The sequence below is a fragment of the Sus scrofa genome, chromosome 15, assembly GCF_054392235.1.
Source record: "Sus scrofa isolate SSC_HxYL_T2T_F1_AM1 chromosome 15, Sscrofa_HxYL_maternal_Yorkshire_Landrace_v2.0, whole genome shotgun sequence".
Taxonomy (NCBI): domain Eukaryota; kingdom Metazoa; phylum Chordata; class Mammalia; order Artiodactyla; family Suidae; genus Sus; species Sus scrofa.
Window position 1 is genome coordinate 124,214,714 of NC_139397.1, and position 21,696 is coordinate 124,236,409.

A 21,696-nucleotide genomic window follows, 5' to 3' on the forward strand; every position below is an offset into this window, starting at 1 on the left:
CTTTCAGAGAAGATCATACTTTGCTGAGAAGCGTAGCAGGAAGGAATCTATGATTGCTTAAAGTGATTCATTCTTTCCTAAAATACTTGGTCCCCATTCTGTAAATCTCCTCATGTGGATTTTGCCTGAGTCACGTGTGGAGAGTGTTCCATGACCAGTGGGCAGGTCTCCTCACGTACTCACTGACGTGTCTTCTGTAGGAATGCTACGGACTGTGCTGCAAGAAATGCTCTCTCTCCAACGGTGCCCATTGCAGCGACGGGCCCTGCTGTAATAGTACCTCATGTCTTGTGAGTTCTCTGACAGTTTCATCTTTCTTTTCCTTGACTGACGTATGCGCCACATATTGCAGTGGGTACATTAAGCATTTGTTTAACTTGTCACAAAATTTGTTGATCGACATTGTGCATATTAGCCTGGCAGTTTTATGGGATCAATCTACCCAAATATTGCGTGTTACAATTATCTTTACATGGTTCGCTACAGACCGTCCCATTTTCCAATGCCTCCCTAAGAAAATCTACCTATAATCCTTCCAAAATAAACATTGAGAATTGCCTAACACAGTGAAAACCAAATTGAATAATTGAATAGAAAAGGGACAATCCCTGTGATCTTTTTCATAATATGCCCTATTTATAACATTTTTCTTTAAAATTCACCCTCATTTTTTTTGGATCCTGAGCATAAAACCTGGTGCTCATATGTTCACATTTGACTTTTAAAATAACCTCGTAAAGGCAAGAAAGGGAGATAAGGAAGATAGTTATGTGTATGTGTGTTCGTCAGTGTATATTCATAACTCATGTATGTGTGGATACCTAGTTACTTCCATCTTTAGAGACCTCTGGTTAATTTTTGAAAAGTCATTTTTTAAAAACCTTCCTTTTTTCTCACCTATGAAATCTCTAATATTCTTTATAAACACAACATGATGTGATTTTTATTTTATTCGGTACCAAAGGGGTATTATGCGTAGGGTATTGTAGGAGAATCTAGCTTAGTTTGTACTTGCCTTATGTCCCCAACCAGATGATAAATTTCTTGACACACAAAAATGCATTGTATTTATGAAGCAGTCATTGGCGTCGCTGAAGGGGGATGTCACATGAATTCCTTGAAATCTGATTGTGTATATTTAGCCAAAGCAAGACTAATCGCCAAGTGAATAGCTAGATTGGTGCAGGTTGGGTGTGTCCATTAGTCTTCCGAGAGATCCCAAATGTTTTAGTGTTTTGCTCTTTTGTCTTAAGCCGCACCAGTATTTCTCCTTTGCATGCTGGCTATTGCATTGTTCTCCAAAAAGAATACTCTGAGATAGTGGATTTGGGAATCTGAACATCTCATGCCTTGGTTAATGATACATATTTACTACAGAGAGTGGGACTTTGGTATTGTCTCCCTTCTGGAACCATCTTGCTAATTCGTAAAAAGAATTTGGCGGTGGCTACAAAAGGGTGCCATGATTGTTGCCGAATATCAGAATGCTAACTTTCTGAAATGTTAATTGCTACCTGTTCCTAACACTGAGTTTTGATTTACAGTTTCAGCCACGTGGGTATGAATGTCGGGATGCTGTGAATGGATGTGATATTACCGAATATTGTACTGGAGACTCTGGCCAGGTGAGGCAAACTGAGTTTTAGGTAATGCATCTTACTTGCAAATACGTATTTTAAAGCTTTCAGTTTGGATTGCGTGTGTGAATGTGATTTGGTTCTTTTGTGTCTTGTTTTGCTTTGTTTTCTAGTAATTTCTAGCTTTCCACCATGCTTTTATTTCAGGAATGTTTACTGTGGTTTTTTAGACCTAAAAAATCTCTTTTCTTCCAAATTTCCTCTTTATAATGTGTTCCCTTTATATCATTTAGACCAATGAATTGACTTTCTTTCCTGGTCCTTATATCTAAAACAGTACATTCACACTGATGAAGCACTAATAGTTCAATTTTCAAACATTTTAAAGCCGCAAAATCCTTTTTTCTTTTTCTTTTTCTTTTTCTGGCCACACTCATGGTATGTGGAAATTCCTGAGCCAGGTATTGAACCTGAGCCACAGCAGTGACCTAAGCTGCTGCAGTGTCAACACCAGCTCCTTAACCTGCTGAGCTACCAGGAAACTCCCACAAAACCTTTTCTTTAACAACATTTTGGACCAGAGCCCAGTGTAGAAAGCTAGGACCAAGGACTGAATAGCACTGCTGTGGTTGACATGGGATTAGGGACAGAAACTCACCTTCCTCTGCTCTGTCTCCATCTCACTCCACTGATGTAGTTCCAGCTTCATGGCCTACACACTTGGCATGGTCTTCTTCTTCTTCTTCTTCTTTTATTTTTTGCTTTTAGGGCTGCACATGCAGTATATGTAAGTTCCCAAGCTAGGGTAGAATCAGAGTTGCAGCTGCTGGCCTATGCCACAGCCACAGCAATGCCAGATCCCTGACCCACTGAGCGAGGCTAGAGATCAAACCCACATCTTCATGGATACTAGTCAAATTCCTTTCTTCGGTGCCACAGTGGGAACTCCCTGAGCTGCTTTTTAAATTGACAATTTATAAGAGAGTAAATAATACTTGTGTCACTGAAAGAAATCCTGGGCAAACAATACTGGATGATGTAATAAAGATATTTTTGAGGAGTTGCTGTTGTGGCTCAGTGGGTTAAGGACCCAGTGTTGTCTCTCTGAGAATGCTGGTTCCATCCCTGGCCTTGCTCAGTAGATTAAGGATCCAGTGTTGCTGTGGCTGTAGTATAGGCTGCAGCTGCATCTTCAGTTCAACCCCTGGCTTGGGAACTTCCACATGCCATAGATGTGTGCATAATTGGTGGTATAGTGGTGAGCATAGCTGCCTTCCATATGCCACAGATTTGGCAGTTAAAAAAAAAAAGATATTTTTGAAAGAGGTGAGAAATGTGTTTTGTTGGCACTATAAGATATGTCATCAAAATAGGAGCATAAGGAGATCCCTTGTGTCTCAGTGGGGTTAAAGATCCAGCATTGTCACTGCTGTGGCTGGGGTTACTCCTGTGGTATAGGTTCAGTCTCTAGCCTGAGAACTTCCACATGTGACGATATGGCCAAAAAATAAAAAATAAAAAATGAAAGTACACCACAATTTAAGCACATTTATTTTATTTTATTTTATTTGTCTTTTTGCCATTTCTTGGGCCGCTCCTGCAGCATATGGAGGTTCCCAGGCTAGGGGTCGAATTGGAGCTGTAGCTGCCGGCCTACGCCAGAGCCACAGCAACGCGGGATCCAAGCCGCATCTGCAACCTACACCACAGCTCACGGCAACGCCGGATCGTTAACCCACTGAGCAAGGGCAGGGACCGAACCCGCAACCTCATGGTTCCTAGTCAGATTCGTTAACCACTGAGCCACGACGGGAACTCCAATTTAAGCACATTTAAAGGCGATCACACTGTGAAAACGACCTCAATTGGACCTTCCTGCCCAGCATAAAACTAGGGGCTCAAATGGCATTTAGAGACTGAATCCAGAGCTCTGCCCACAGGCAGAATAAAGTACAGAGATTTATAGTTCTTCTGTTTTAAATGTCTCCAGAGAACATTAGACACTCCATAATTTCCCTTGTTAAATGTTTCAGTGATAAGCAACTGGTTTTTATTCACCTAAACTAAGAAAATTGATTAGAAATCTTCTGTGTAGCCATGACAGTTTACAATACGAACTTTTTTTTTTTTTTTTTTTTTTTTTTTGTCTTTTGTCTTTTTGTCTTTTGTTGTTGTTGTTGTTGCTATTTCTTGGGCCGCTCCCGCGGCATATGGAGGTTCCCAGGCTAGGGGTTGAATCGGAGCTGTAGCCACCGGCCTACGCCAGAGCCACAGCAACACGGGATCTGAGCCGCGTCTGCAACCTACACCACAGCTCAAGGCAATGCCAGATCGTTAACCCACTGAGCAAGGGCAGGGACCGAACCCGCAACCTCATGGTTCCTAGTCGGATTCATTAACCACTGCGCCACGACGGGAACTCCCGAACTTTTTTAATTAGTGAAAAATTCTGCTAGTTTTTTTCCTACTGAAACAGCGGAAACGTCAAATATGGCAAAATCTTAGACCCTGATGTGTCTATTCTCGAAGCAAAATTTCTTTTGCGGTTTTGGTTGTGTTTATCTTGGTGTAAGTGAATAATTAATGTGGGCTGATTAATAAGATAATAATGGTGTTTTGAGTGGATTTGTATGGATGGAAGTGGCCACCGGAATCTCTGTTTTTGTGCAGCTGGCCCAGTAGGCCAAGTTCTTGTGCTGATAATTACAACTTTTGGATAGTCACCATCAGGTTGAATGAAAGCTGGGGTGAATGAAAGCTTATATGAGAGTCAGTTGTTCTTTAGAAGATGTAGAACCAGAGCATTTAATCTCAACATGTTCCTTCATAAGTAATGCTTCTCAGCAATTCTAAATTAGTTCTATTATCTTTCCATAGTGACCTCGATGAACAGCTTGATATTGCAGATTAGAATAACTTGATTGCATCTTTGTGGGTCATTTATTTACTTTCCCAATCATTGAGCAGCTTTTCTCTAGTAATTGAGCCCTGTTTTGTTCTACTTGCTGAGGAGGCAGCAGGGACAGAAAATCCCTGCCCACTCAGCTCACATGAGGATGGGGACAATAGACCAATACATTCGTAAAATATACGAATCCTTAGTTGGTGATAAGTGTTATAGAGAAGAAGGAACCAACAGAGGATGGCAAAGCAAGAATACCGGCATTGGGGAGGGGTCCCAGTTTTGAAGGCCGTGGTTAGAGAAGGCTTCTCTGAGATGCTGATATTTGAGCAAAGTCCTAAAAAAAGTGAGAGAGCAAGCCAGGCCGAAATCTGGGGGGACAAATGGAGGAAGAAGAGCAAGGATGAAGACCGTGGGATGGCAGCATGGCTAGTACCTTCATGTGGAGTCAGGTCTTTGTGGTAGAGGGTAGGAATGAGGTCAGAGGGACGATGGTGGGGGCAGCATGGGGGCAGATCAGGATGGACTTAGACAGCCTCTAAGTAGATTGGGAAGCCATTGAGCAGAGGGGCGACATGATGTGGCTTGGTTTTTAAAGGGACACTGGTAGCCATACAGACTGTGAAGAGACAAGAGAGGAAGCATAGCAGGCGGAGGCTGTCACATAAGCAAGCGAGAGCTGGTGATGAGGATGGAGAAAAGTGGTCAGATGGTGATTCTATTTTGAAGGAAGAGCTACTAGGATTTGTTGACAGGCTAGGAGAGTATGAGAAAAAGAGAGAAACGACAGGATGACTCCATGGTTTGGGACTGTCATTTACCGAGAAGGTGAAAACAGAGAGAGGACTCTGTTTCTTCTTCACATGCCACTCCCATGCATTTTTTTTTTCCTTTTCACCTTTGCTTTGAACACTGTAGCAGAGCCTTGAATTTGAACTTTGGTGTTCTTTTTTGTTTGCTTTTTTTAGCTTTCTTAAATATGGTAAATAGAATGCATAGAGAGTAAAAGTTTTAATTTATTCAGGGTAATATTGGGGGGGGAATGAACTTTTTTTTTTTTTTTTTGTCTTTTTAGAGCCGCACCTGAAGCATATGGAGGTTCCCAGGCAAAGGGTTGAATCAGAGCTGCATCTGCGGCCTACACCACAGCTCATAACAATGCCAGACCCTTAATCCACTGAGCAAGGTCAGGGATCAAACCTGTGTCCTCATGGATACTAGTCAGATTCATTTCTCCTGAGCCACAGCGGGAACTTGTGAAGTGTACTTAAAAACCAAACAAAAGACCTAACAAATAGACCCGGTAAAAGAAAGAACTGCCACACCACTATTGTTCTCGTAACAAATTTGTAGTTCAAAAGGTCAGAAGTGTAATGGAGAAACAGGGCTTATTTCATGAGTTGAAGGGCAGGGCATTTCGTTGATAGTAACTTGGCCTAGAGGTGAGTGTCGTGAGTGTCACAGGCAGATGCGATGGTTCCGCAGAGCCGAGTGAGGTCTTGTAAATTAGTTCCTGAACTTGTCCCCTCCTGCGCAACAAGCCGATTTGTTCCCTCCCTTGTCCACTTTCATCTCATCTCCCTTTAGCTCTCTCTGTAGGCAAGGGAACGTAAGTTACTACTCCAGTCGGTCTCGTGGAAAATAGAAACACATAAAAGGCACCCACTGCATGGACCAGTTGATTGATCCATTTCTACCAATGATAGGAGGATAAATTTGGAAACCTCCTTAAGGGGTTATTCATGTTTTCCTTATACGCTAACCATGCTTACGTTTTTTGTTTGTTTGTTTGTTTGTTTGTTTTGTCTTTTTGCTATTTCTTGGGCCGCTCCCGCGGCATATGGAGGTTCCCAGGCTAGGGGTCCAATCGGAGCTGTAGTCTCCGGCCTACGCCAGAGCCACAGCAACGCGGGATCCAAGCCGCGTCTGCAACCTACACCACAGCTCACGGCAACGCCGGATCATTAACCCACTGAGCAAGCTCAGGGACCGAACCCGCAACCTCATGGTTCTTAGTCGGATTCGTTAACCACGCGCCACGACGGGAACTCCCCTTTTTTTTTTTTTTTTTTTCGTTTTTCATTGCACTTTAATATATTATGCAGTAATCTGAAGGTACTTAACATGCTGAACATTAACGAAAAGGATTCTGTTTTTCAGTGCCCACCAAATCTTCATAAGCAAGATGGTTATGCATGCAATCAAAATCAGGTATGCTGGGCTATAGGTTGTAAATATGATTTTAAAAAGGTTGGTTTTCAAGGTTTTGGGGGCTTTTTTGGTAAATAATTTTGATGGGAGATCAAAACTCCAACAACAGTAAATTATTGCAGTGGTCTTTTAATTTAGAGTGTATTTGTACGATATAAAATACTAATTATATTGTATTTATCTCTGGTGACAAACTATCCAGATTGAGGGTAAGGGAAGAAAATGTAATGGCTGAAGAATTAGGAATCTGATTTGTTGAGCTGTGGCTCTCTTTTACTCATTTCAGCCTGACTATTCGGGGAATGTACAAAAATCTGCTCTAGAGTGGCTGTTTTTTTCTTTTCTTTTTTTTCCCTGAAGTTGTGTTGTACCCTAACCATTCACATGCAAGAGAAGTTAAAAATCATTTTGGTATCACCCAAAGAAATGTAGCAACTTTTGTATTCCATAAAATTAAAAAATTTAGATGATTAGTTTGGATTTAAAGAGCATACGATGACGTCTGTTCAGTGCTTTAGATTTTAACCATCATTCTTATGCTTCTCTTAAGACGTTTACAATTCTTTTTTTCACTGTGCAACTATTAGGGTGCTGAATGAAAAAAAGAGAAAAGTCTTATCTGAAACAATAAAAAGGAGAATTTGCAGTGAAATTTGAGGGAAAATGGAAGTGACTCTGTGCCTCACAATACGTGTTCTGTCCTCAGGGCCGCTGCTACAACGGGGAGTGCAAGACGCGGGATAACCAGTGTCAGTACATCTGGGGAACAAGTAGGTCCAGTTTTCCTGCCTGCTGGTCACACACAGGTTTCTCTAACATGCTTCGCTGCCAGTCTTACTGAAACAGATGTATAGCTTGGGATGTTTTTTGTTTGTTTGTTTTAATCTAGAAGAGGGTGAAGAGGATGGTGAATCTTAGTCACAAAACCTAAGCAAACAACTGCTAATGTTGGGGACCTATCATCAGAACTGAACGGCAGGGAGTTCCCATTGTGGCGCAGAGGAAATGAATCCGACTAGTATCCATGAGGATTCGGGTTCGATCCCTGGCCTCGCTCAGTGGGTCGGGGATCTGTGTTGCTATTAGCTATGGTGTAGGTTGCAGGCATCCCAAGTTGCTGTGGCTGTGGTGTAGGCCAGTGACTGCAGTTTTGATTTGACCCTAGCCTGGAACCTTCCAAATGCTGCGTGTGTGACCCTTGAAGAAAAACAAAGGGGGGAGATTTCCCATCGTGGTGCAGCAGAAGTGAATCCAACTAGGAACCATAAGGTCACAGGTTCAATCCCTGGCCTTGCTTAGTAGGTTAAGGATCTGGTGTTGCTGTGAGCTGTGGTGTAGGTCACAGGCACAGCTTGGATCCCGAGTTGCTGTGGTTGTGGCGTAGGCTGGTGGCTACATCTCCAATTAGACCCCTAGCCTGGGAACCTCCATATGCTGTGGGTGTGGCCCTAAAAAGACAAAAGACAAAAAAAAAAAAAAAGAACAGAGCAGCATCCTTCAGTATTTGTGGCTGTGACAGAAGAGATGTTACATCCATCCATTTGCAAAGATCAGGTAGAGGACAGTGGCCATGCCTGCTGTTCAGCCACTTGGGTGGTTTTCTTTGTACCTTGGATTTAATATGCACCCCCTCGTGTTAGATTTCTGTTCTTTTACCCCAGGAAAGTACAGAGTTGGTTTTTTTGTTGTTTTTGTTTCTTGTTTTTAAATTCTGAAATTGATCATCTCAGTTCGAAGTGAAGGAACACAGGTACTTTGTGAGGAGTTCCTGTTGTGGTTCAGCGGGTTAAGAACCCGACATTAGTCTCCGTGAGGATATGGGTTTGATCCCTGGCCTTGCTCAGTGGGTTAAGGATCCAGCATTGCCACAAGCTGCAACATAGGTCACAGATGCAGCTTGAATCTGGTGTTGCCATGGCTGGCAGCTTCAGGTCCAATTCAACCCCCTGACCTAGGAACTTCCATATGCCTTAGGTGTGGCCATAGAAAGAAAAACAAACAACAAACAAACAAATAAAAAACAAGTACTTCCTGAGATGCAGGCAGGTAGCTAAAGATTCAGGTACATGGCAATGATTCTCAGTATATTCTCTGCATGTGAGTACACATATTCTCTGCCTGACCTTTGCAGGGCCTTGCCAGTGAACTTAAGTTCATGGAGGCCAGAATGGAAAAGAGAGAAATGGTTCTGCTTTGCTGGCTGAGCCTGGGTCAACCCATGGGTGAAAGCACGAAAAAGGAGACTCGGATCCATGTCCAAGTAGTTTCAGTGTTTGGCAAATATTGTTTAACTGGGAGATTTACTTCAGTTGTCTTTGACCAGGGAAAGATAATAGAGTCATATTTGCCTTTTTAAAAAGTTTAAAATCAAAATCCAAGTGCCAACATAAAATCTCAATGAGCTGACACAGACAGGGACAAACAGACTTGTGGTTGCCAAGGGGGCAGTGGAGGGGGGCGTGGGGAGGGATAGACTGGGAGTTGGGGCTTAGCAGATGCAAACTTTTATGTATAGAATGGATAAACAATGAGGTCTTACTGTATAGCACGGGGAACTATATTCAGTGTCATGTAATAAACCATAATGGAAAAGAAAACAAATCTCAATGAGCTAAGACTTTATGCTGCCTCCTGATATTAATAGAAAGCAGGATTAAGAATGGAGTTGCGGTTGAGGTGCAGCAGAAACGAATCCAACTAGTATCAGTGAGGATGTGGGTTCGATCCCTGGCCTCACTCAGTGGGTTAAGTATCTGGCATTGCCTTCAGCTGTGGTATAGGTCACAGACGTGGCTTGGATCCCACGTTGCTGTGGCTGTGGTGTAGGCCTGCAGCTATAGCTCTGATTCAACCCCTAGCCTAGGAACCTCCATATGTCATGGATGGAGCCCTAAAAAAAGCAAAGAAAAAAAATACTGTTTATTAGTTTTCTGTGTATCACTTCAGTAATTCCTGCCAATGGTTAACCCTACCTTGCACCCTTAAACCCATGATTTTGTCTCCCAAATTAAAAAGAATTGTGTGTTGGAGCTGCCGTATATTAGCTTACAAGAGCCACTGGTTAAAGTTTTAGGAATTTTAGAAACCAGTCGACATCACATTCTTAGATTGAAATTGGCCAGGTATTACACCATGGATATTTACACCATGGAAACTGGCAAGTGCTACAAATCAAGAATTTTTTTCGGGGGGAGAACCTATTGTTAAAATATTTACTGGCACACTCCTGGTTATCGATAACAAAAAGAAGTAAAATTAATTTCTCTTCTTGCTCATCTCCAAAAGAGGCTTCAGGGTCTGACAAATTCTGCTATGAAAAGCTGAATACAGAAGGCACAGAGAAAGGCAACTGTGGAAAAGACGGAGATCGATGGATCCAGTGCAGCAAACAGTGAGTGATCAGCTCTGGGGGCAGAATGAATGAACTTGGAAACCCTGGTCCAAATGCAAAATGAGCACAAAATAAATGTTACTGATTTTTAAATAAATGACTACTTAAAATTTTATATTATGAATTTTAGAAATTCATTAGCATATCTAGAGGCGAATGGCTATGAATGAAACTGTTTTTTTTTTTTTTCCCACTGTACAGCAAGGGGGTCAGGTTATCCTTAGATGTATACATTGCAATTACAGTTTTTTCCCCCACCCTTTCTTCTGTTGCAACATGAGTATCTAGACATAGTTCTCAATGCTATTCAGCAGGATCTCCTTGTAAATCTATTCTAGGGTGTGTCTGATAAGCCCAAGCTCCCGATCCCTCCCACTCCCTCCCCCTCCCATCAAGCAACCACAAGTCTCTTCTATGGCCCAGACCCACACCATTTCTGTAAAATTCAGAGAAATGCTCACACGGTGTATTTCGCTTAAAACTTGTTTTGCCAAGGTATCTTAAATTAATAGTGACTCTTAATTTTCTACTTTTGCTAGCAGAAAAGCCTATGAATATACTAGTATACACAGAGTTCTACAAATGAAAGATATAGACTGTATATATTTGGGGGACCATTTAAAGTGAAATAATATAGGAGTTCCTGTCATGGTGCAGTGGTTAACGAATCCGACTAGGAACCATGAGGTTGCGGGTTCAATCCCTGCCCTTGCTCAGTGGGTTGAGGATCCGGCATTGCCATGAACTGTGGTGTAGGTCGCAGACGTGGCTCGGATCCCATGTTGCTGTGGCTCTGGCGTAGGCCAGCAGCTATAGTTCTGATTAGACCCCTAGCCTGGGAATCTCCATATGCCGAGGGAGCAGCCCTAGAAAAGCCAAAAAAAAAAAAAAAAAAAAAGTGAAATAATATAAATATTTGGTTATTTCTTGAATGTAACATCTTTTGATTTATTTTAATTTTAATTTTATTTTATTTAAAAAATTTTTATTACTCAATGAATTTATTACATTTATTGTTGTACAATGATCATCGCAATCCAATTTTATAGGATTTCCATCCCACAACCCTAGCGCATTCCCCCACTCCCCAAACTCTCTCCTCTGGAGACCATAAGTTTTTCAAAGTCTGTGAGTCAGTATCTGTTCTGCAAAGAAGTTCATTCCATCCTTTTTTCAGATTCCACATCTCAGTGAAAGCATTTGATGTTGGTTTCTCACTGTATGACTGACTTCACTTAGCATAACATCATTTGATTTAACATCTATTGTCTATATTAGAGGGGTTTTTTCCCCCCCTCTTCTAAAAGGTATCTGGTTAGTGTGTATCAGAGGCATCTTTACTCAGGAAATAAGACACTTTCAGGGTACATTGCTAATATTTTCCCTTGATTTGTTGAAAAACACTAAACTGTAATTTACCAGTTTATTAAGGTTAATTCAATGGCTTGGGTCTATGGGACCATTAAGTGAGAAGCCAAAGCTCCTCCATTCTCTGTGAGAATTCTTCTCCAATTTTGAAGCAGAGCCAGGATTTAAGGGAAGTTTTATTTCTCTAGTTAGTGGTCTCTAATGTTGTACTTTGTGAAACTTTGCCATTCTGTGTAGTATTTGATGGTGGATGAAGCCTTAGGAAGCAATAAATCATTGACTTCTTTAAAATAAAACTAAAATAACATAACAGAGCTTCCCTCCGATGTCTCCTGAGTAAGGTGTAGATGTTCTGAGGTGTTCACTTCTTGAGGCACCAGAGAGGAAGTGGAGCCTAAAATAGTCAAAATTCATGGGGTTTGAAGCCTCTGGATTTTATTAGCTTCATTCATTAAGTCAATGTCATAGACAAAATTGCTTATTTCTCTGTGGCTTCATAAAGTTGGGGGGCATTGGATTAAATCACTGTAAAAGATAGATTTGAATATCTAGTAATAGAATATCTAACCACCAATAAGTTAAGGAAAATTAATGCATATGTTTTTTTAATTAAAAAAATTGGGAGTTCCCTTCGTGGCTCAGTGGTTAGCAAACCTGACTAGCATCCATAGGACACGGGTTCGATCCCTGGCCTCGCTCAGTGGGTTAAGGATCTGGCGTTGCTGTGGCTGTGGTGTAGGCCAGCAGCTATAGCTCTGATTGGGCCCCTAGCCTGGGAACCTCCATATGCAACAGGTGTGGCTCTAAAAGACAAAAAGACCAAAAATAAATAAATAAATAAAATTTAAAAATTGGGAAATTCAGAAAAAGAAAAGTGATTAATACACAAATAGATATTTTGCCAAATAAATATGAAGTGATATCTCATGTAACCCCTACCTGGATCAAGAAATACAACATGGCCATATCCCAAAAATGTATTCTTCCATTTTGCCTAAAGTTTTGAATATGCTGTATAGAAAGAATCGTATTTCATGTGTGAGTTTGCATTTTGCTTCTTAAGTTCATCATTTTAAAAGTTTTCCCCAGTGTGTATAGCTAACTGTTTACATTCATTTGTTTCATTTTCTTTCATATGTATAGACCATGTTTCACTTCTCCATTCTATATTTAGCATTTAGATTGTTTCCATGTTCTGGCTGTTAGAAACCCGGCTGCTGGGAACATTCTGGTACATGTTTAGCACATATTCGTACACATTTTTCTAAGAACCTATCTGGAAGAAAAATTGCTAAGTCATAGGGGAAGTATATTTTCAGTGCCACCAAATGACATGACACTGTTTTCTAAAATGGTTGTAGTGGTAAATCCTACCATCGATCATTTGTATATGAGAATTTTGTTGCACTGCATTCTCATCCACACTTGGTTTTATCAAACATTTTATTTTTGTCCATTCTGCTGAGTGTGTACTGCCCTATTATTGTGGCGTTCATTTACATTTTCCTGGTTACAAATTAAATTTAGTACACTTTCATGCACTTATTGGACACGGATTTCCTTTTTTGTGTTGTTCCACTTCAGTTCTTTGCATGTTTTTTTAAGGAGTTCATTTTTTTTTTTACTCTAATACACTTTAGGTACGTACCCTCATGGTGGGTGAGTCATTTAACAACATCACCAAGGATCCAGGTGATTCCTGCCCCCTCTTCCCTGTAATGCTTGGCATGGTCAATTTGTATCTTTACGTTTGTGAATTCGCAATTGCAAGGTGAATGCAACAGCTTCCCATTCAGAGGCAGGAGGCAAGAGTGGGAACAAAATGTCTTCTTGTCAGGCTCTAACCTTTCATCCAGAGCACAAAATTCTCCCCAGCAACTCTCTAGCTTGCTTTTCCTCACATCTCAACACTCAGGGGCCACGCTTGGCTCCAGGAGTATGGGTAGGAAAATGGGTGCAGGGAATGGGGTGCCATGATGGGTTTGGACACCAGTCATGCACCGTCTCTTGGGGTGGGCACTTTGCTGCCACAAACAAACTGTGATTCTGTTAGCAAAGAGGGAGGGGATTCTCACCTACCAACCATGTCTGAACAAATGTTTTTATTTACAAGGAAAGAGAGCATTTCCCATTTTAAAATATGCGTGAATTGAATAGTTTCAATATTTTTCAGTTTGATTCCTCCTGTCTTGTTCATTTTTTTTTTTTAAATATGTTCAGTGACGTGTTCTGCGGATTTTTACTCTGTACCAATCTCACTCGAGCTCCACGTATTGGTCAACTTCAGGGTGAGATCATCCCAACTTCCTTCTACCACCAAGGCCGGGTGATTGACTGCAGGTAACACATTAAATGCTGGAAAAACCAGTGAATCATGAGAATCCCACATGTAGAAAATCAAAGGAAATAGTTCTGTTTTTCATAAGAGAAATAGTAACTTAGATTTGATCATCACCTTGCATGTTGAGAGTCATTTAAGAAACAAAGTTATATATTGATTTGCAAATTATATTTGTTTAAAAATTATGGCAGTTATTAGTGGTGAGGCATTCCTTGTAATGATAATCTTAATAGTAGAATTTAATGGTACTCATTTTGACCCATGAATAAAGTTTTGAGCATTGAAATATGTCACTATTTGAATGCCATGGGGTTTTTTTGGTGACAAGAAATAAAGTATTTGAGCTGTATTCTGTGTAGCAGGTGTCTGGTTTAGAAGGTGGCTTAATTAATACCCAATGACACATAGAAAATATAAACTGAAATATTTATAGCTATAGTCAAACATTTGATATCTAGTTATCTTTAACAAGAACAATATTTACTTAAAATATGACTCCTGGTATTAAAAAATAAGCCTCATATCTACAAGGCACAGAAGATATGAGGCTTATTTTGTAATACCAGGAGTCATATTATATTTTAAGTAAATATTGTTCTCGTTAAAGTAGTGTAATTCTAAGATGCTATGCTCTTATTCAAATGATAACCGTTGTTGCCCAAAACACTTTGGGGATTCCTGCTACAGAATTGCCTTTGGGTCCACAATGTTTATCCTTAGTATTCCCCAAAGAGCAAACCTTCATCTTATATGAGTAAATGTAAGATTTTGAAACATCCAAACTTAATTTTGAACACAATTTAGTACATTTTGGTTGGGTAACAAATTTGGATGTTGCCATCTTGGTCAAATGGTTGCTGATTTCTGTCTTTTAAACAGCTCTAAACCAATCCTAACATGGTCTTACACAATAAAATCCTTCCTGGAACAAACTTATAGTCTTTAAATCTAGTTACTTTGATGCACAGAAGCTTCCTTTGAATGTGTACATTTTCACACATCTTTAGCTATAACAACCTTGTTAAATTATATCGTTATATTCTAAACTAGTATATTTTAAAAAATAGCCAGCAAGGTACTTAATTAGTAATTATAAATTTGTTATTATTCAAATTCAGGTTGTCCTTATCTTCCTTTTTTTTTTTTTTTGTTGTTGTTGTTGTCTTTTTAGGGCCACACCCATGGCATTTGGAGATTCCCAGGCTAGGGGTCTAATCGGAGCTGTAGTCACCGGCCTACTCCACAGCCACAGCAATGCCAGATCCTCAACCCACTGAGCAAGGCCAGGGATCGAACTCACAACCCCATGGTTCCTAGTCGGATTCGTTTCTGCTGTGCCACGAGGGGAACTCCGGTTGTCCTTAACTTCCTAAAGAGCAAACCTTATTTGTGTTGGCTGTAAATTTCTAAATGTGGTGCTAATTGTTGTGTGACTGTCCTTCTCCTTTTAGTGGTGCTCACGTGGTTTTAGATGATGATACAGATGTGGGCTACGTAGAAGATGGAACACCATGTGGCCCATCTATGATGTGTTTAGATCGGAAGTGCCTACAAATTCAAGCCCTAAATATGAGCAGCTGCCCACTTGATTCCAAGGGTAAAGTCTGTTCGGGCCATGGGGTAAGTAGGCATCAATGTCCAGCTCAAATCTTCATTGTCTGGCTCTTCCAAGTTCACAGTGGTTAGACTCCCAATTCAGCCGTTCTGCTTCTGTGATTGTTGTCAATATCTATGCACTGACTATGATTATTTCCTTAGTAACCTTATCTGCAAAGAATAATACCTATATGTATTGATATGGTTTTATTTTTTGCTGTTCCTTTTATCACTAGCTGTGTGTATTCACCACATTCTCTAGAGATAGCCTGGCATCCAAGGAGTTGGAAGAAAATTGATATGGTTCCTAAAGAAATTATAGATTCAATGACACTGTTTTGTACCATTCACAGTAATTTACACCCTCTCAGTAATTCCCTCTTGGCTCCTCATCAGGCATCCTGATATTTATTTGTGCAAGAGCACACTAGACTGGGGACTGGATCACTGATACAATTCACATGTTTAAAGCTGTACAGTTCTGCTTGGACCATGGCTAGTCACAGAGACGATGCCCTCTCTACTCACACCTGCATGCATCTGTAATTCTGTGAACAAAATGTTTGCTTCTTGGCAAATCTAGGTTCAACATCTAAAAGCATGTTTTATTTTTTTAATTAAAAAAATTTTTATTATAGTTGATTTACAATATTCTGTCAATTTCAGCAAAGTGACCCAGTCATATATATACATATATATATATTCTTTTTCTCACATTATCCTCCATCGTGTTCCATCACAAGTGACTAGATACAGTTCCCTGTGCTATACAGCAGATCTCATTGCTTATTCACTCCAAATGCAATAGTTTGCATCTACTAACCCCAAACTCCCAGTCCATCCCACTCCCTCCCCCTTCCCCTTGGCAACCACAAGTCTGTTCTCCACATCCATGAGTTTGTTTCTTCTTTGTAGATAGGTTCATTTGTGCCGTATATTAGATTCCAGATATAAGTGATATCTACGGTATTTGTCTTCCTCTTTCTTTTTTTTTTTTTTTTGTCTTTTTGCTATTTCTTGGGCCGCTCCTGCGGCATATGGAGGTTCCCAGGCTAGGGGTTGAATCGGAGCTGTGGCCGCCAGCCTACACCAGAGCCACAGCAACGCAGGATCCGAGCCGCGTCTGCGACCTACACCACAGCTCACGGCAACGCCGGATCGTTAACCCACTGAGCAAGGGCAGGGACCGAACCCGCAACCTCATGGTTCCTAGTCGGATTCGTTAACCACTGCGCCACGATGGGAACTCCTGTCTTCCTCTTTCTGACTTACTTCACTTAGTATGAGATAGAAGCACTTTTTGATAATGATTTAAATTGGGTTTAGTAAAAGAAAGATATTTCAAAATTTATACAGACTTCAGAAATGGAAAAAAAGAGACATGAAGAAACTCAGAATAATATAGAAGGAAGATGCTAGAATGAAGGTAAAAATAATCTAAAATATAGATGGCTAAACAGGTGATATGTTGTAGAACAAAGTAGAAAGACCTAAGACACTTATGCCAGGACAATTTATATTTTCAAGTTTCACTGAGATCATAGGCTCACAGGGAGGCAGTGCAGCCTAGTTATCAAGAGTATTGACTTTGTGTCTAGAAAGAATCCTGGGTTTCAATCCTGACTCTGCCTGTTGCTCTCCCAGTGACTTTGGACAAGTCACTTAACCTCTCAGCCATCAGGGTGCTAGGGGGAAGATTAAATGAGATGCAATACACAAAGCACTGAGCGTCGGTACCTAGCACACAGGAAGTGTTTAATAATTGCTCTGTTAAAGTAAAAGCCCCGGGAAGACCATTCAGGTAGTCAACTCTGAAAAGTCGTTATAAAACTTAAGGCATAAAAAGGTCCATGATTCTCCACTACCCCTCCCACTTTTTCATCTTATTAAAGAAGGGTCAAATTCAGCCTTGTTAATTGTAATCATAATATTATGTCATTTCAGATTAAAAAGCTTCTTATACCAATAGGCTTAAATGCGATTTTATCATGTCTAAATAATCTGTCTCTGAATGTATTTCATGGATGGATGAAGACTTAAACTACTCTAGTTTGAGGATGGTTATTTATTTCATCTAAATTATGCATCCATTCCAGAATGGTCCCCAGAGGAAGAGAGAGGGACAAAGATCATTCTAGGAGGGTCTTCGGCCTGGCTGCCTGACAGGGGTGATCCCACGGGCAGGCAGGGAAGGTTGGAGGGGTGCTGAAATGGCTGGGAAAGTACCACCAAATGACTTTTGTGTTGGATATGCTGAGATAAAGCAATGCATTGGTGATTTATGTTCCCTGGTATTTACTCTCCGACAGCACCTCTTTATTTCTATTTTTTTAATTTTTTTCTTGTCTTTTGTCTTTTTAGTGCCATACCCACAGAATATGGAGGTTCCCAGGCTAGGGGTCCAGTCAGAGCTACAGCTGCCGGCCTACACCAGAGCCACAGCAATGCCAGATCCGAGCTGCATCTGTGACCTACACCACAGCTCACAGCAATGCCGGATCCTTAACCCACTGAGCAAGGCCAGGGATCGAACCCGAATCCTCATGGATACTGGTCGGGTTCATTAACCACTGAGCCATGATGGGAACTCCTGACAATACCTCTTAAACCCGGCATCTGTTATTTTCTTGAATCAGGCATATATGTTTCAAAGTATGTTTCTAGAAACAACTGCATCTGAAAAGACTACATTGTCAGACATTTGGGTACTTAAATAATTTCAACATGAATAATTAACATTTAATTTTAAAACGTCTTCCTTTTAATCTTGTTTTTTCTATAATTAACTGAAAAAACATCATTTGACTATTGGATTCTTACATCGTTTCCCCTTGTCTAGTATTCAGAACCATGGGAGACTTAAAAATTCCAGATGGTGGAGTTCCTGGTGGAGCTCAGTGGTTAATGAGCCCAGTTGGCATCATGAGGACTTGGGTTCGATCCCTGGCCTCACTCAGTGGGTTAAGGATCCAGTGTTGCCGTGAACTGTGGTATAGGTCACAGACACGGCTCAGATCCTGCGTTGCTGTGGCTGTGGCGTAGGCCAGCATCTACAGCTTCGATTCGACTCCTAGCCTGGGAACCTCCATGTGCTGAGGGCGCAGCCCTAAAAAGACAAAAAAAAAAAAAAAAAAAAAAAAAAATCCAGATGGTTTTTATAACCTCTGCCCTGTCCCAGGTCTCTTTTAAACTTATCACCATTATTCTACCAAGTGTAATGAAAATACCCCATCTCCGTTCTTTGTTCTTCACAGGTGTGTAGTAATGAAGCCACCTGCATCTGTGATTTCACCTGGGCAGGGACAGACTGCAGTATCCGGGATCCAGTTAGGAACCTTCACCCTCCCAAGGACGAAGGACCCAAGGGTTTGTGTGATTTTGGTTTCAGTTCCTTGCATACTGAATTCATTGCTATTCTTCCAATGACACCAATATAACAGTTTTGCAGATTTGATAAGAGACGCATAAGAATATCTGTGATTCCCATTAAAATATATAATTCATGCCACTGCAAAATTAAAGGTTCTTATATATGACATTGAAAAAAAGCGTTTGAATTACCCCTTAGTCTAGAACTGAAATTGGGAAGAAGTAAATATACTGATTTCTTTTCTCCTAGTTTCCTTTCTTTCATTTAAACCTCCTTCTTTTTCTATAATCACAAATGTTAATCATTTTAGAGTTTGTCTAAGCTATGCCAGATTTGTATAGATAAACTCTTTCCATTGATATGGGACTCTGGTCATTCTTCAATACTGAGTCTTTCCAGATAGAAGTTGTAGTCTTCCATGCTTCTTTTGATTGGGGAGAAATTGGAAATCTTCACCAAACTTTAGTACTTCCAAAAAAAAAAAAAAAAAAAAGAAAGAAATATCTGGACTTTCATTTATCAGCCATCAAAAGGAGAGAACTTACAACTCTAGAATTAAGAGTCTCAGTGGCCATCAAGAACCACTCTCATTTTGCAGATGGGAACTTCAGTCCCGGAGTCAGGTGACCTACTATGGGTACCCAGGGAACCAGAGGCAGGGCTGGGACCAGGACCCAAGCGCCCAATCTCAGGCCCGTGCTGTTACATCATATTGTAATGTAGCCTATGTCATCACAAATATGGTAGACACTTTCTCGTTTTCTTCCCATTCCCAACCCCTCACATGATTTTCAAAGATCTAGAAAGGTCATCGGTTACAGTAGGTTTGCTATAGCATCTAGAGTAACGTACCTGAGAAACCAAAAAATTCCTAGGGCAAATGTTGTACACCAGTGGCCCAGTACATCCAGTTCTTCTTTTTCAAGGTACTGCTAACAGTATTTTATAAATAGCTATGGTGCTTTTTTTCCTGCAGGTAGGAAAAATACATATAGAAATCATGTCCTTTGATCTGCTTAGTTTTGGCCGAAAGCTCCTTTAAACTCTCTGAATTTCAGTATTGTCCATATGGGAAGCTATGACTTGGAAAGCATATGAAGTTCCTTAGTCCTCAATTCCTGAAGAGATGTAGGCTGATTTGGGTGAATGTGTAATGTTCAGTAAGAGTGGGTGCGTTAAAACACTTTTCATGCATTTGCCTAATATGCCCGTGGTATTAAAATTCTATAGGAATCACAAGCACACCCTCACAGTCTATTTCTGTTCTCCTGTTTCTAAAAAGGAACCAGTTCCACTTTTACATTTAGTCTTTTGTTACTTTAAAACTGGTATGAAAATTTCTCGGATCCACTTTTAGAACTTCGATGTAGAGAAGATTTAGGCTCTGACAAGAGAAGGAGAGATTCATTCTTTCCAAATTTTCCATCCACAGCATGTCTGGGATTCTTTTAGAGATCTAGATGCTATTTCCTCAAGTGATGGATAAGGATGCCTGAAAGATGAGCAGAGCTGAAGTGCCTTAGACTTGGTCCTTTCTCATTAGGTGGTGGTGGTGGGGATATTATTCATTGCCTGGCTCTGTCTATTACCTTTTCGTTCACTCCCCCATGCCTAGAAAACTCATTTAGAGACATAAACAACTACATTCTAGGGACGAGAATACCCAGAGTTGCCTTTTGTTTTGTGTTCTCCCCACTTAACCTGGTGCTAGTCTTCATTATTGTCTAAAGATAACCTTTTTTCATTCAAATAATACTTGTTTATTGTAGAAAATTTTGAAAATACAAAAAAGATTAAAGAGAAGATAAAAATGACTCCTGATCTGGTAACTCAGAAGTAATCAATATTAACATTCTGGTATATTTTTTTCCTGTTGCATATTTTCTTTTTTAATTCTTTTTTTTTTTTTTTGTCTTTTTGCCTTTTCTAGGGCCGCACCCGCAGCATATGGACGTTCCCAGGCTAAGGGTCTGATCAGAGCTGTAGCCTCTGGCCTGTACCAGAGCCACTGCAACGCGGGATCCAAGCCACATCTGCAACCTACACTAGAGCTCACGGCAACACCATATCCTTAACCCACTGAGCAAGGACAGGGATCGAACCCTCAACCTTATGGTTCCTAGTCGGATTCGTTAACCACTGCGCCGTGACGGGAACTCCTCTTTTTAATTCTTGATGAAGGACAAAGGAATCACTGGAGAGAACCTACCCATTGGTTCTAAAATTGTTAAAATCCTCATGAATCTGTAATAGTCTCAATTCATGTTTTATTTTTTATTTTTATTTTTTTCTCTTTTTCTTGCCATTTCTTGGGCCACTCCCACAGCATATGGAGATTCCCAGGCTAGGGATCAAATCGGAGCTGTAGCTGCCAGCCTACACCAGAGCCACAGCAACAGGGGATCCGAGCCGCGTCTGCGACCTACACCACCACTCACGGCAACGCCGGATCTTTAACCCACTGAGCAAGGGCAGGGACCGAACTCGCAACCTCATGGTTCCTAGTCGGATTCGTTAACCACTGCTCCACGACGGGAACTCCTCAATTCATGTTTTAAAAAGACATTAATTGATATAAATGAAGAGCAGTTGTTGTTGTAGATTATAGATTTCCAGATAAGTCAAGCAACTTTAGAACATCTTAATAATAACGCTATCATTAATGGTTTGTTTATGTTTTTTTCAGCCCCCGTAGACAACTCTGTTAGTACACTAGGAAAATGGGAAACAACAGAAATTAAAATTTAAACACTTTGCTATAGATTTTATCATTTTAATTTTGATATTCTGGTTAAAAAAAAAAAAGATGGTAAAAGAGACAGTATGTACTTGACCTGTATTTTTAAAATCCAGATAGCAAGCATTTATTGTTTTGCTGCTATTTAAGAGTCAGCACATCCTTACACATAGTAGGCACTTAGTAAATATCACATCCCTTCC

The 21,696-nt window shown here is 40.5% G+C and overlaps 1 protein-coding gene across 5 annotated transcripts in view; it reads left to right on the top strand.

Moving 5' to 3' along the window:
• Positions 1-21,696, top strand: part of ADAM23 (ADAM metallopeptidase domain 23) — a 190,915-nt gene that overhangs the window by 146,592 nt on the left and 22,627 nt on the right. For all 5 annotated transcript variants that reach the window (XM_084998747.1, XM_084998745.1, XM_084998748.1 and 2 more), the window contains exons 17-24: positions 201-290; positions 1,545-1,625; positions 6,640-6,690; positions 7,397-7,460; positions 9,976-10,081; positions 13,670-13,789; positions 15,242-15,410; positions 18,641-18,752. In XM_084998747.1, coding sequence (XP_084854873.1) covers positions 201-290; positions 1,545-1,625; positions 6,640-6,690; positions 7,397-7,460; positions 9,976-10,081; positions 13,670-13,789; positions 15,242-15,410; positions 18,641-18,752 — 793 coding nt within the window. The remainder of the gene's footprint in view (positions 1-200; positions 291-1,544; positions 1,626-6,639; positions 6,691-7,396; positions 7,461-9,975; positions 10,082-13,669; positions 13,790-15,241; positions 15,411-18,640; positions 18,753-21,696) is intronic.